General features: G+C 35.3%; 1 protein-coding gene across 3 annotated transcripts; it reads left to right on the forward strand.

The window, feature by feature from the left end:
* Positions 1-580: 580 nt before the first annotated feature.
* LOC133644128 (complement C1q tumor necrosis factor-related protein 7-like) lies at positions 581-12,507 on the forward strand. 3 transcript variants are annotated; one of them, XM_062038450.1, is made up of 3 exons: positions 581-648; positions 6,555-6,782; positions 11,500-12,503. In XM_062038450.1, the coding sequence occupies exons 1-3, from the start codon at positions 642-644 to the stop codon at positions 12,126-12,128; spliced, it is 864 nt and encodes a 287-aa protein (XP_061894434.1). In that variant the 5' UTR covers positions 581-641; the 3' UTR covers positions 12,129-12,503. The 3 variants fall into 3 exon arrangements, with proteins under 3 accessions (XP_061894434.1, XP_061894435.1, XP_061894436.1); XM_062038451.1 differs by having other exon boundaries at positions 613-648; positions 6,503-6,782; positions 11,500-12,507; XM_062038452.1 differs by lacking the exon at positions 581-648 and adding an exon at positions 6,324-6,440 and having other exon boundaries at positions 11,500-12,507.
* Positions 12,508-16,212: the final 3,705 nt, after the last annotated feature.

The following is a 16,212-nucleotide window of genomic DNA, read 5'->3' on the forward strand; positions in this document are numbered from 1 at the left end:
TGGTAATACTCATATTGTGTGTATTTTTACTTGTTAATACTCATATTGTGTGTATTTGTACTTGTTAATACTCATATTGTGTGTATTTATACTTGTAATACTCACATTGTGTGTATTTGTACTTGTAATACTCACATAGTGTGTATTTGTACTTGTAATACTCACATAGTGTGTATTTGTACTTGTTAATACTCATATTGTGTGTATTTATACTTGTAATACTCACATTGTGTGTATTTGTACTTGTAATACTCACATTGTGTGTATTTGTACTTGGTAATACTCATATTGTGTGTATTTGTACTTGGTAATACTCATATTGTGTGTATTTGTACTTGGTAATACTCACATTGTGTGTATTTGTACTTGTAATACTCACATTGTGTGTATTTGTACTTGGTAATACTCATATTGTGTGTATTTGTACTTGGTAATACTCATATTGTGTGTATTTGTACTTGGTAATACTCATATTGTGTGTATTTGTACTTGGTGTTGTGTCTGCCTGCATGACAGAAAGGGGGCGGGTCCAGGCTGAGGGGGGAGGAGTCCATGCAGCTGGACTTGTCTGAGGGCAGCGCGCTGATGTGGTGATATCACTGAAGTAGAAGATGTCAACCTAAGTGTAGGACCGATCTTCCATGGGAGGTAAGACTGATACTGATAACTATGTCATACTGATAACTATGTCACATGTAGTCTGATACTGATAACTATGTCACATGTAGTCTGATACTGATAACTATGTCATACTGATAACTATGTCACATGTAGTCTGATACTGATAACTATGTCACATGTAGTCTGATACTGATAACTATGTCGCATGCAGTCTGATACTGATAACTTTGTCACGATACTGATAACTAAGTCACATGTAGTCTGATACTGCTAACTATGTCACATGTAGTCTGATACTGCTAACTATGTCACATGTAGTCTGATACTGATAACTATGTCACATGCAGTCAGATACTGCTAACAATGTCACATGTAGTCCGATACTGCTAACTATGTCGCATGTAGTCTGATACTGATAACTATGTCACATGTAGTCTGATACTGATAACTATGTCACATGTAGTCTGATACTGATAACTATGTCACATGCCGTCTGATACTGATAACTATGTCACGATACTGATAAATATGTCACGATACTGATAAATATGTCACATGTAGTCTGATACTGCTAACTATGTCACATGTAGTCTGATACTGCTAACTATGTCACATGTAGTCTGATACTGCTAACTATGTCACATGTAGTCCGATACTGATAACTATGTCACATGTAGTCTGATACTGATAACTATGTCTGTCGATGATTATTATCTCTATCATTATTATTGTTATTATGATGATGTCTATCTACATCGTTATTATTGTTATTATGATGATTATCTACATCATTATTATTGTTGTCATTATGATTATCTACATCATTATTATTATTGTTATTATGATGATTATTATCTACATCATTACTATGATGATGATTAGCTACATCATTATTATTGTTATTATGATGATTATTATGTACATCATTATTATAGTTTTTATTATGATTATCTACATCATTATTATTGTTTTTATGATGATTATTATCTACATCATTATTATTATGATGATCATCTACTTCATTATTATTGTTGTTTTATGATGATTATTATCTCTATCATTATTATTATTGTTATTATGATGATTATTATTTACATCATTATTATTGTTGTTATTATGATGATTATTATCTACATCATTATTATTATTGTTATTATGATGATTATAATTGACATCATTATTATTATTGTTATTATGATGATGACTATCTACATCATTATTATTGTTATTATGATGATTACGCCCGATTGTAGCAGAGATAGGCTCCAGCGCCCCCCCGCGACCCCGAAGTGAATAAGCGGTAGAAAATGGATGGATGGATTATTAACATCATTATTATTGTTGTTACTATGATGATGATAATCTACATCATTATTATTGTTAATAAGATGATTATTATCTCTAACATTATTGTTGTTGTTATGATGATGATTATCTACATCACTATTATTGTTATAATGATGATTATTATTGACATCATTATTATTGTTGTCACTATGATGATGATTATCTACATTATTATTATTGTTATTATGATGATTATTATCTCTATCATTATTATTGTTGTCACTATGACGATGATAATCTACATCATTATTATTGTTAATAAGATGATTATTATCTCTATCATTATTATTGTTATTATGATGATGATTATCTACATCATTATTATTGTTATTATGATGATTATTATCTACATCATTAATATTGTTGTTATTATGATGATGACTATCTACATCATTATTATTGTTGTTATTATGATGTTTATTATTGACATCATTATTATTGTTATTATTATGATGATTATCTACATCATTATTATTGTTATTATGATGATTATAATTGACATCATTATTATTGTTGTTATTATGATGATTATAATTGACATCATTATTATTGTTGTTATTATGATGTTGATTATCTACATCATTATTATTGTTATTATGATGATTATTATCTACATAATTATTATTGTTGTTATTATGATGTTGATTATCTACATCATTATTATTGTTATTATGATGATTATTATCTACATAATTATTATTGTTGTTATTATGATGATGATAATCTACATCATTATTATTGTTAATAAGATGATTATTATCTCTAACATTATTGTTGTTGTTATGATGATGATTATCTACATCATTATTATTGTTATTATGATGATTATTATCTACATCATTATTATTGTTGTTATTATGATGTTTATTATTGACATCATTATTATTTTTATTATTATGATGATTATCTACATCACTATTATTGTTATTATTATGATGTTTATTATTGACATCATTATTATTTTTATTATTATGATGATTATCTACATCATTATTATTGTTATTTTGATGATTATAATTGACATCATTATTATTGTTGTTATTATGATGATTATAATTGACATCATTATTATTGTTGTTATTATGATGATGATTATCTACATCATTATTATTGTTATTATGATGATTATTATGTATATCATTATTATTGTTATTATGATGATTATTATGTACATCATTATTATTGTTATGATGATTATTATTGATATCATTATTATTGTTGTCACTATGATGATGATAATCTACATTATTATTGTTGTTATTATGATGATTATTATCTCTATCATTATTATTGTTATTATGATGATGATTATCTACATCATTATTATTGTTATTATGATGATTATTATCTACATCATTATTATTGTTGTTATTATGATGATGACTATCTACATCATTATTATTGTTATTATTATGATGTTTATTATTGACATCATTATTATTGTTATTATTATGATGACTATCTACATCATTATTGTTGTTATTATGATGATTATAATTGACATCATTATTATTGTTGTTATTATGATGATTATAATTGACATCATTATTATTGTTGTTATTATGACGATGATTATCTACATCATTATTCTTGTTATTATCTACATCATTATTATTGTTGTTATTATGATGATGACTATCTACATCATTATTATTGTTATTATTATGATGTTTATTATTGACATCATTATTATTGTTATTATTATGATGATTATCTACATCATTATTGTTGTTATTATGATGATTATAGTTGACATCATTATTATTGTTGTTATTATGATGATGATTATCTACATCATTACTCTTGTTATTATCTACAACATTATTATTGTTGTTATTATGATGATTATAATTGACATCATTATTATTGTTGTTATTATGATGATGATTATCTACATCATTATTCTTGTTATTATCTACAACATTATTATTGTTGTTATTATGATGATTATAATTGACATCATTATTATTGTTGTTATTATGACGATGATTATCTACATGATTATTCTTGTTATTATCTACAACATTATTATTGTTGTTATTATGATGATTTGTATCTACAACAGGTGTTGTAGGTCACAACCAGAGGATATTTGACTACATAGGTAAAAAAGAGTACAAAGTAGATCATATCTGAATACAACATCCACATCTTGCTCCAACACAGTAAATAAGTGCGACATCCCATCATGCATTGCACTGCTGATCTGTTTAGTCAGCAGAGGGGGGGGGGGGGGGGGTAGTTGAAATACTTCTTCAGCATGTGATGTTCTCTAAACACATTTGGTGCACATCTGGATCCACATGTGCTCCTTTCATGCTGACGTCATCATCTTGGCTCTGAGGGAAATATTCACTTTTCTTCTGGAACTTTCTCCTCCGAACCTCCTGAATGCACAGAAAGGTCAAAGGTCAGGATGGGTTCATGGTGTGGCATTTACATTTCACGCACACACACACACACACACACACACACACACACACACACACACACACACACACACACACACACACACGTGTTCCCGCCTCGCCCTGGTCCATTTGTGTGTGTGTGTGTGTGTGTGTGTGCGTGTGTGCGTGCGTGCGTGCGTTTCCCTCTGAGAAAAGTTCCTGTTCCCCCTTCCTTGGTGTTGCCTCTAACACAAGAGTCATGTCACACTTTGGGAATGTTTTGGCCCAAAGACGAGTTGGACACAAGTTTGATGTGAGCGCTCACACACCATGTGTGCAATAAGTACAAGGTACAATAATGATGATAATGACAACATTAATAATGCTAACAATGATAATAATGATAATAACAATATTAATAACAACAATAATTTTAACAACAATATTAACAATAATGATGACAATAACAATGCAAATAATAACTATATTATAAAAATAACAACAAAAGAAGAATGATAACAATAGTATTAACAATAATAATAATAATAATAACAATAATAATGACAATATTAACAATACTTATAATTCTAACAATATTAATAGCATTAATAATAAAAACAATAATGATAACAATAATAAGAATAATATCAAGAATGATGATAATAATAATAATAAATAAATGAAAAACAATAATAATAATAATAAAATAATACAATAGTAATACAAACAATAACATACATAATATAATAACAATATTAACAATAATAATAATAATGATAATATTAACAATGATAATAACAATAATGATGACAATAATAATAGTAATGACAATTACCAAAAACAATTATATAAGAGAAATAATAATAACAATAATAGTAACAATAATAATAATAATAATAATAACAATACAAATAATAACTATATTATAAAAATAACAACAAAAGAAGAATGATGACAATAGTAGTAACAATAATAATAATAATAATAACAATAATAATGACAATATTAACAATAATTATAATACTAACAATATTAATAGCATTAATAATAAAAACATTAATGATAACAATAATAAGAATAATATCAAGAATGATGATAATAATAATAATAACAATAATAATAATAATAAAATAATACAAAAATAATACAAACAATGACATACATAATATAATAACAACAATATTAGCAATAATAATACAAATAATAACAATAATGATAATAACAATAATGATGACAATAATAATAGTAATGATAATTACCAAAAAAATTATATAAGAGAAATAATAACAATAACAATAATAGTAACAACAATAATAATAATAATAATAATAATAATAATAATAATAATAATAATAGTAATAATAATAATAACACCAATTTTAACAATAATAAAAATAATAATAATGATGATGATAACAATAGGAATGATAATAACAAAAAATAATAATATAAGAAAAACATAATAGTAATATAATAATAATAATAACATAATGATGATATTAATAAAAATAATAACAATGATGATAACAATAATAATAGTGATAAAAACAAGAATAACAATAATGATAACAATATTAACAATAAAAATAAAAATAATAATAATGATGTAAATAATAATAACAACACTGATAATAACAATAATGACAATGACAATAATAATGATAATAACAGCATGAATATTAATATAATGATAATGATAATAGTAACAATAATAATAATGATAATAATAATATTAATATTAATAATAATAATAACAATAAAGTCTGTAGCAGAAGCTTTTTGGGGTCAGTAGACTTGCAGCTGACATGTACATTAGGGGCGCACTAAAAATCCATTCAAGTTTTTGGATTCTTATTAATCTTCTTTATGAAATGAGTCATCATTTCAAAGAATGGATTCCATTTATTTCTTATTCAAAACTCAATTTTGAAAAAGACTCATTATAATTATTACAGCAAATAATATATTGCAGGAATCAATCATCGGATCGAGTCGTTGGGTTCCCAAAGGTTCGCACCCCCGTTGTACACATGATGTTTTTAGGGGTGCACACTTTCTACATGGAAGTCTAACTTTGAAAAGGTGATATATAATATGTCCAAACAACAATCACACACAAAAGAATACGTTGTGTTTGAACGCAGAATGAAAGAACGCTCAGAGTGGGAGTCAGAAGGAATGTTTTTGTGGGTGCAGATGTGAAGATGTGGGCCGTCATGGCGCTGATCTGCCTGTGCCAATGTGGACTGGCACAGCTGCTGAAGGGAATGCCCCCCCGTCTGCTCTGCAGCGTACCCGGATCACCCGGCACCCCCGGCCAGCCCGGCCCCAGCGGGGCCCCGGGAGGGGACGGGAACGTGGGTGTCCCTGGCAGAGACGGCAGAGACGGCAGGAAAGGGGAAAAGGGACAGAAGGGAGATCCAGGTATGATATCATCAGAACATTCTACACCAGGGGATCCGTATCCGTCTGTTCTAAATCTGTCTGATGTACACATTTAGATGATCATATGTGATGTACACATTTAGATGATCATATATGATGTACACATTTAGATGTAGATGATCATATGTGATGTACACATTTAGATGTAGATGATCATATGTGATGTACACATTTAGATGATCATATATGATGTACACATTTAGATGTAGATGATCATATGTGATGTACACATTTAGATGTAGATGATCATATGTGATGTACACATTTAGATGATCATATATGATGTACACATTTAGATGTAGATGATCATATATGATGTACACATTTAGATGATCATATATGATGTACACATTTAGATGTAGATGATCATATGTGATGTACACATTTAGATGTAGATGATCATATGTGATGTACACATTTAGATGATCATATGTGATGTACACATTTAGATGATCATATGTGATGTACACATTTAGATGATCATATGTGATGTACACATTTAGATGATCATATGTGATGTACACATTTAGATGTAGATGATCATATGTGATGTACACATTTAGATGTAGATGATCATATGTGATGTACGGATGAAGATGATCATATCTAAATTTACACAATTAGTTTAGAAAAGTGTTGGATACTTCCCCTGTTGCCTTATTTGTATTTAACTCTATTAAATGTTTACTTAGTGTCTATTAAGCGTCTACTAAGTGTTTAAGTGTCTAACAAGTGTTTACTAAGTGTCTACTAAACATTTACTAAGTGTTTAAGTGTCTAACAAGTGTTTACTAAGTGTCTACTAAGTGTTTAAGTGTCTAACAAGAGTTTACTAAGTGTCTACTAAGTGTCTACTAAGTGTTTAAGTGTCTAACAAGTGTTTACTAAGTGTCTACTAAGTGTTTAAGTGTCTAACAAGTGTTTACTAAGTGCCTACTATGTGTTTACGTGTCTAACAAGTGTTTACTAAGTGTCTACTATGTGTTTACGTGTCTAACAAGTGTCTACTATGTGTTTACGTGTCTAACAAGTGTTTACTAAGTGTGTACTAAGTGTTTAAGTGTCTAACAAGTGTTTACTAAGTGTCTACTAAGTGTTTAAGTGTCTAACAAGTGTTTACTAAGTGTCTACTATGTGTTTACGTGTCTAACAAGTGTCTACTATGTGTTTACGTGTCTAACAAGTGTTTACTAAGTGTCTACTAAGTGTTTAAGTGTCTAACAAGTGTTTACTAAGTGTCTACTAAGTGTCTACTAATTTTCTACTAAGTTTTGTAAGTGTTTAAGTGTCTACTAAGTGTCTACTAAGTATCTACTAAGTGTTTAAGTGTCTAACAAGTGTTTACTAAGTGTCTACTAAGTGTTTAAGTGTCTAACAAGTGTTTACTAAGTGTCTACTATGTGTTTACGTGTCTAACAAGTGTCTACTATGTGTTTACGTGTCTAACAAGTGTTTACTAAGTGTCTACTAAGTGTTTAAGTGTCTAACAAGTGTTTACTAAGTGTCTACTAAGTGTCTACTAATTTTCTACTAAGTTTTGTAAGTGTTTAAGTGTCTACTAAGTGTCTACTAAGTATCTACTAAGTGTTTAAGTGTCTAACAAGTGTTTACTAATTGTCTACTAAGTGTTTAAGTGTCTAACAAGTGTTTACTAATAGTCTACCAAGTGTTTAAGTGTCTAACAAGTGTTTACTAAGTGTCTACTATGTGTTTACGTGTCCAACAAGTGTTTACTAAGTGTCTACTAAGTGTCTGCTAAGTTTTGTAAGTGTTTAAGTGTGTGCTAAGTGTCTACTAAGTGTTTACAAAGTGTTTAAGTGTCTAACAAGTTTTTACTAAGTGTCTACTAAGTGTATATTAAGTGTTTTCTAGGTGTCTACTAAGTGTTTAAGTGTCTAACAAGTGTTTACTAAGTGTCTACTAAGTGTCTACTAAGTGTTTAAGTGTCTAACAAGTGTTTACTAATTGTCTACTCAGTGTTTAAGTGTCTAACAAGTGTTTACTAGGTGTCTACTAAGTGTTTATGTGTATAACAAGTGTTTACTAAGTGTCTACTAAGTGTTTAAGTGTCTACTAAGTGTCTACTAAGTGTCTTCTAAGTGTCTACTAAGTGTTTAAGTGTCTAACAAGTGTCTACTAAGTGTCTACTAAGTGTCTACTAAGTGTTTAAGTGTCTAACAAGTGTTTACTAAGTGTCTACTAAGTGTCTACTAAGTGTTTAAGTGTCTAACAAGTGTTTACTAAGTGTCTACTAATTTTCTACTAAGTTGTGTAAGTGTTTAAGTGTCTACTAAGTGTCTACTAAGTGTCTACTAAGTGTCTACTAAGTATCTACTAAGTGTTTAAGTGTCTAACAAGTGTTTACTAATTGTCTACTAAGTGTTTAAGTGTCTAACAAGTGTTTACTAATAGTCTACCAAGTGTTTAAGTGTCTAACAAGTGTTTACTAAGTGTCTACTAAGTGTTTACGTGTCCAACAAGTGTTTACTAAGTGTCTACTAAGTGTCTGCTAAGTTTTGTAAGTGTTTAATTGTGTGCTAAGTGTCTACTAAGTGTTTACAAAGTGTTTAAGTGTCTAACAAGTTTTTACTAAGTGTCTACTAAGTGTCTATTAAGTGTTTTCTAAGTGTCTACTAAGTGTTTAAGTGTCTAACAAGTGTTTACTGAATGTCTACTAAGTGTCTACTAAGTGTTTAAGTGTCTAACAAGTGTTTACTAAGTGTCTACTCAGTGTTTAAGTGTCTAACACGTGTTTACTAAGTGTCTACTAAGTGTTTATGTGTATAACAAGTGTTTACTAAGTGTCTACTAAGTGTTTAAGTGTCTACTAAGTGTCTACTAAGTGTCTACTAAGTGTCTTCTAAGTGTCTACTAAGTGTTTAAGTGTCTAACAAGTGTCTACTAAGTGTCTACTAAGTGTCTAAGTGTCTAACAAGTGTTTACTAAGTGTCTACTAAGTGTCTACTAAGTGTTTAAGTGTCTAACAAGTGTTTACTAATTGTCTACTCAGTGTTTAAGTGTCTAACAAGTGTTTACTAAGTGTCTACTAAGTGTCTACTAAGTGTCTTCTAAGTGTCTACTAAGTGTTTAAGTGTCTAACAAGTGTCTACTAAGTGTCTACTAAGTGTCTACTAAGTGTTTAAGTGCCTAACAAGTGTTTACTAAGTGTCTACTAAGTGTCTACTAAGTGTTTAAGTGTCTAACAAGTGTTTACTAAGTGTCTACTAAGTGTCTACTAAGTGTTTAAGTGTCTAACAAGTGTTTACTAATTGTCTACTAAGTGTTTTTGTCTACTAAGTGTTTAAGTGTCTAACAAGTGTTTACTAAGTGTGTACTAAGTGCCTATTAAGTGCTTGTTAAATGTCTATTAAGTGTCTAATAAGTCTTAACTAAGTGTCTACTAAGTGTCTATTAAGTGTCTAATAAGTCTTTACTAAGTGTCTATTAAGTGTCTAATAAGTCTTTACTAAGTGTCTACTAAATTTCTATTAAGTGTCTACTAAGTGTTTACTAAGTGTTAAGTGTTTGGTGCAGCTGGACCAGAGCAGAAGGGGATAGTAAATACACCATTAGTAACTATACCATTAGTAAATACACCTACCATTAGTAAATACACCATTAGTAAATACACCATTAGTAAATACACCATTAATAAATACACCATTAGTAACTATACTATTAGTAAATCTACCATTTGGGAAATATACCATTTGTAATATACAATTAGTACATATACCATTAGTAATATACCATTGGTAAATATACCTTAAATAATGTACCAGTAGTACATGTAGCATTGGTAAATATAGCATTAGTAACTATTGCTATATATACCATTAGTAAATATACTATTAGTAATAAACCATTAGAAATAAACCAGTCGTAAAAATACCAATAGTAATACACCATTAGTAAATATACCATTAGTAATATACCATTGGTAATATACCATAATTAAAATACCGTTTAGATATATAGTACTAATAAATATACCAAGAGTAATGTACCATTAGTAAATATATCATCGGTAAATATACCAATAGTAAATGTACTAATAGTAAATATACCATTAGTAATATACCAGTTTAAAATATACCATTAGTAATATACCATTATTAAATGTACCACTAGTAAATATCCATACCATTGGCAAATATACCATTAGTAATATACCAGTATAAAATATACCATCAGTAATATACCGTTAGTAAATGTACCTCTAGTAAATATAACATTTGCAAATATACCATTAGTAATATACCATAATTGAATATACCATTAGAAATAATACTATTAGCAAATATACCATTAGTAATATACCGTTATTAAATATACCATTACTAATATACTATTACTAATACACGTTACTAATATACCATTATTAAATATACTATTATTAAATATACCATTACTAATACACCGTTACTAATATACCATTACTAAATATACCATTGCTAAATATCCCAATAGAATTGTACCAATAGAAATGTACCAATAGTAATATACCACAAGTAAATATACCATTAGTAATATACCATTTGTAAATATCCCAATAGAAATGTACCATTAGTAAATATACCGTTATTAAATATACCATTACTAATATACCATTACTAATATACCATTACTAATATACCATTAGTAAATATACCAATAGAAATGTACCATTAGTAAAAAATCTACTGTCGTGTTTCAGGTTTGAAAGGCAGAGTCGGGCCTACAGGTAAGCTTGGCGAGCGAGGTGGGCGTGGCCCTGCAGGTAAACGAGGTCCTGTGGGACAGGATGGAGACGCGGGCCCGCCGGGCGCTAGCCATGACGGCGAGAAAGGACAAAAGGGCCAACGCGGGACTGCCGGCACTGCGGGAAAATGCCGATGCGGCGACACGGCGCCCAAGTCAGCGTTCTCAGCGGGCATCACCAGCAGCTACCCCGTCGAGTACACGCCCATCAAGTTCAACAAGGTGCTCTTTGACCTGGGCGGCCATTACAGCCCCCAGACGGGCAAGTTCACGTGTGCCCACCCGGGCATTTACCACTTCTCCTACCACGTCACACTGGCCAACAAACACCTGGCCATCGCGCTGGTGCACAACGGGCAGTATCGCCTCAAGACCTACGACGCCAACACGGGCAACCACGACGTGGCTTCTGGGTCCACGCTGATGCACCTGGACCCTGAAGACCAGGTGTGGATGGAGGTCTTCTACAAAGACCAGAACGGTTTATTTGCCGACCAGGGCTGGGCTGACAGTTTGTTCTCAGGCTTCCTGCTCTACGCTGACGCCAACTTATTGGACGCAACGGCAGAGGACGTCACACCCTGACAACACCGCCAAGGATTCTGGGAATTCCGTATTATTCTATCCAATCACATGTTATATTCATGATGTGAGATCATGGCCTATCTAGTTGATAGAAAAGCGCTATATAAATCGAATACATTATTATCATTATTATGTACTATGACTTATATCTTCATATGACCTATTGATGTACGTTATTTTAGAAGTTAGAATGATCATTTTAGTAAGAAAACCAGCAAGTTAAATAAAATGTGTTTGAAACAAACTGGTCTGGGTCTCAGGCTTGCGTCTTGTTTGGCCTCTAAACAATACTAACTAAACTAAGGAAAGGGAGCGTGTGACAAAATCCAAGAGTGAGTGGTGTTGGACTATGTGTGTTACCGTGATGTCGGATGAGGAAGCAGACGAATCCAAAGGGGGAAAGGCAAAAGGGGTCCGTGATCCGCGTGAGGTCCGTGGGGCAGAGAGAGGCGTCAGAGTCCGTGTCCAGAGCGAGGGTCGGGGATCGAGGAAGGCAAAACACGGAAGATCTCCAAGGGGTAAGACTCGGGAAGGAACTGAGGGGGGAACAAACACGGACGTCAGGCACGGAGGGAAAACGCAGAGAAAGACAGAGAGCAAAAAGCGAGAGTAGGCTTACGGTCCACCATTGAGAACTAAGTTCCCGCAAGGATCCTTGGGTCCACTGGTCCTTTATTCAGCTCCCTCTCATCAGGTCCAGGTACGCTGATTGCTGATCGCCCACAGCCCTGCCGGCATGTGGGTGTGACGTGGCCGTGGGCGCGTCCCGGGGTGCGGCAACAGAGCGCAAAGATGAGGGCGCATTGGAATACGCCCTGGCCGTGACAGCTAGAGGCCTATTTCTACATTTCATAAACAAACTGCTCTTTGCCTTGTAGCTTCACATCTAGCTCATTCATGTGTGCCAGTATGTCCACAGCAAATGCTACATCACAAAGCTAATCGGTGTCACTCAGATCGGGATGGTAAAGCAAGTGTAATGGTACCGGGGAGAAGAAGACGGCACTGAGGCAGGGAGCGCGTTTAGCCTTGGACGTATTTATTAAAGATATAAATATAATGATGTGTAGTTAACCAAAAGGGAATGAGCGTCAGACTATGTGTAGTGGGTAACTGGAGAGTGTTATCGTAAATGTTGGAGGTGCGTGTTGAGAGGACCGGTGCGGTCAGACAAGGGCAAGGCATGCAGGGTAGTCCGGGGGCAGAAGAGTGGCCGAGAGGCGGGAGCGAGGCGTCGTAGTCCAGGGACAGGCAAGGTGCCGGAATCATGGAAGCACGAAGAAAACAGGGAAGGTCCAGGAGTGCGAGACACACAGCTCGACTCGGGGACACACACAAGGAACTGCGGGACGAGGAAGGACACGACAATCAACGCCGGCTAGTCCGGGGGCAGAAGAGTGGTCGAGAGGCGGGAGCGAGGCGTCGTAGTCCAGGGACAGGCAAGGTGCCGGAATCATGGAAGCACGAAGAAGACAGGGAAGGTCCAGGAGTGTGAGACACACAGCTCGACTCGGGGACACACACAAGGAACTGCGGGACGAGGAAGGACACGACAATCAACGCCGGGAAAACACAGAGATCGGGAATGAAAGGCAACGAGGGAGCTTGAGACAAGCTTACGGTACAATGTACAGGTTGCTACGTTCTGGCACGGGATCTCAGGACTCTGTGAGTCCCCCCCCCCCCCCCCCTCCTTATGCGAGACTCCCGACGAGCTACGGGGTGCATCCGGGTTGGCACGGTAAAAGTCCTCTAGAAGAGAAGGGTCCGCAAGGTAGGAGGCCGGCACCCAGGATCGGTCCTCCGGTCCATAGCCCTCTCAGTCGACCAGGTAATAATAATAATGATGGATTAGATTTATATAGCGCTTTTCTAGACACTCAAAGCGCTTCACAGAGAAGTGAGAACCCATCATTCATTCACACCTGGTGGTGGTAAGCTACTTTCGTAGCCACAGCTGCCCTGGGGTAGACTGACGGAAGCGTGGCTGCCAGTTTGCGCCTACGGCCCCTCCGACCACCACCTGTCATTCATCATTCATTCACCGGTGTGAGCGGCACCGGGGGCAAGGGTGAAGTGTCCTGCCCACGGACACAACGGCAGCGATTTGGATGGTAAGAGGCGGGGAGCGAACCTGCAACCCTCAGGTTTCTGGCACGGCTGCTGTACCCACTACGCCATGCCGTCCCCAGGGTAGACCAGCCCTCTACCCTGCCGACGAACCCTGAGGATCTCCTTCACCATCCACACCGGATCACCACTCTCGAGGACCCTGGGAGGAGGGGGGGCAGGGGTTAGGGGTAAGAGGGGGCGGACAGACACAGGTTTTAGCTGAGACACGTGAAAAACCGGGGCAGCACGGTGATACAGGGGTTAGTGCATGTTCCCCACAATACAAAGGTCCTGAGAAGTCCTGAGTTCAAACCCGGGCTCGGGATCTTTCTGTGTGGAGTTTGCATGTTCTCCCCATGACTGCATGAGTTCCCTCCAGGTGCTCCGGCTTCCTCCCACCGCCAAAAACATGCACCTGGAGATAGGTTGATTGGCAACACTAAATTGGCCCTAGTGTGTGAATGTTGTCTGTCTATCTGTGTTGGCCCTGCGATGAGGGGACGACTTGTCCAGGGTGTACACCGCCTTCCGCCCGAATGTAGCTGAGATAGGCTCCAGCACCCTCCGCAACCCCAAAAAGGGACAAGCGGTAGAAAATGGATGGTTGGATAGACGTGAAAAAACGGGTGGTTCTTCATGGAAGACGGGAGAGAGAAGGACGGCAGCAGGGTTGACTCTGGCTTTGATGGGGAAAGGTCCCACGTTACAGGGTGCCAATTTCGGGGAAGGTACCTGTAGGTGGAGGTGCTGGGCCCGTGACATCACCTGCTGCCCGGGCCGATAGGATGGTGCCGGGATGCGGTGCCGGTTGGCGTTTTGGTGTGTCCTGTCCGACGTCTTTAATAAGGCAGCCCGAGCAGTCTTCCAGATGGTCTGGCAGCGTTTAAGGTGGGTTGGGGTGGCTGCTTTGACCTCTTGCTGGGAAAATAAGGGTGGTTGGTAGCCAAGTGAACATTCGAACGGGGACATACCTGTGGCGGAGCTGGTCATGGAGTTATAGGCATACTCCGCCCAGGGTATGTATCTGCTCCAGTGGGAGGGTTGGCTGGCAGCGACGCAACGGAGCATGGTCTCTAACCCCTGGTTGGGGTTCAACGGATGCCTCTTTTACCATCTCTCCGTCTTGGAAGGACTTTCGTTTTTTTAACGATGAAATGACTTTCGCTGTCGAAGTTAGCTGTGAGAAAAATGACCCTAACCCGGAGACAACTGGCATTCTAGTTCATTCACCTTTCTTCTCTTCAGCTCGCCGGTCGGTGGGAAGTCGGTGTCGTAGTTTTTATGAGAGTGCCACTCTCCCAACGGCGTGGCAGTGGTTCAATCCCCACCTTCTACCAACCTCGTCACGTCCGTTGTGTCCTTGAGCAAGACACTTCACCCTTGCTCCTGATGGGTGGTGGTTAGGGCCTTGCATGGCAGCTCCCGCCATCAGTGTGTGAATGGGTGAATGTGGAAATAGTGTCAAAGCACTTTGAGTTCCTTGAAGGTATCTTTGGGCATTTTCTCTTATTCTTACTCTTATTTCTCTTATTTACTTTAGAGAAGAGAAATTTGGATACTTCTTTTCTTGCCTTATTTGTATTTGCTTTTATTAAATGGATTTTATTTCATGTATGGGGATATAAAGAAGAATAAAAAGAAGACATAGGGGGAAATTGCAGGAACAACAGGTGGATAAGACAGGGAGACAACAACTACAAAAACAACAAATACGATGTGTACAAATATGAATAGTAAAAATGATAGCAGAGAGGCATTTAGTGAAGTAAATATTAAAAACAGAAATGACAATGAACATTATTGCAAATGTGTGTGTGTGTGTGTGTGTTAACATTTAAATTAATAGGTGTTTGTTAAGTGTATCTCCATCATATTAACACAAAGACTATGTTTTTAAAGAAGAACTTGTAGCCAATTACTGTCAGTAAAAATTGATTTTGTTGGATAAGGTTTAGGGTAGTGATTAAAGGAT

This window comes from Entelurus aequoreus, linkage group LG27 (assembly GCF_033978785.1).
Source record: "Entelurus aequoreus isolate RoL-2023_Sb linkage group LG27, RoL_Eaeq_v1.1, whole genome shotgun sequence".
Classification (NCBI taxonomy): Eukaryota; Metazoa; Chordata; class Actinopteri; order Syngnathiformes; family Syngnathidae; genus Entelurus; species Entelurus aequoreus.

Bases quoted from the DNA above. Each gene is read 5' to 3' on its own strand.
- LOC133644128 (XM_062038450.1), top strand. The intron at 6,783-11,499 runs GTATGATATCAT...GTCGTGTTTCAG, and splicing joins GGGACAGAAGGGAGATCCAG to GTTTGAAAGGCAGAGTCGGG.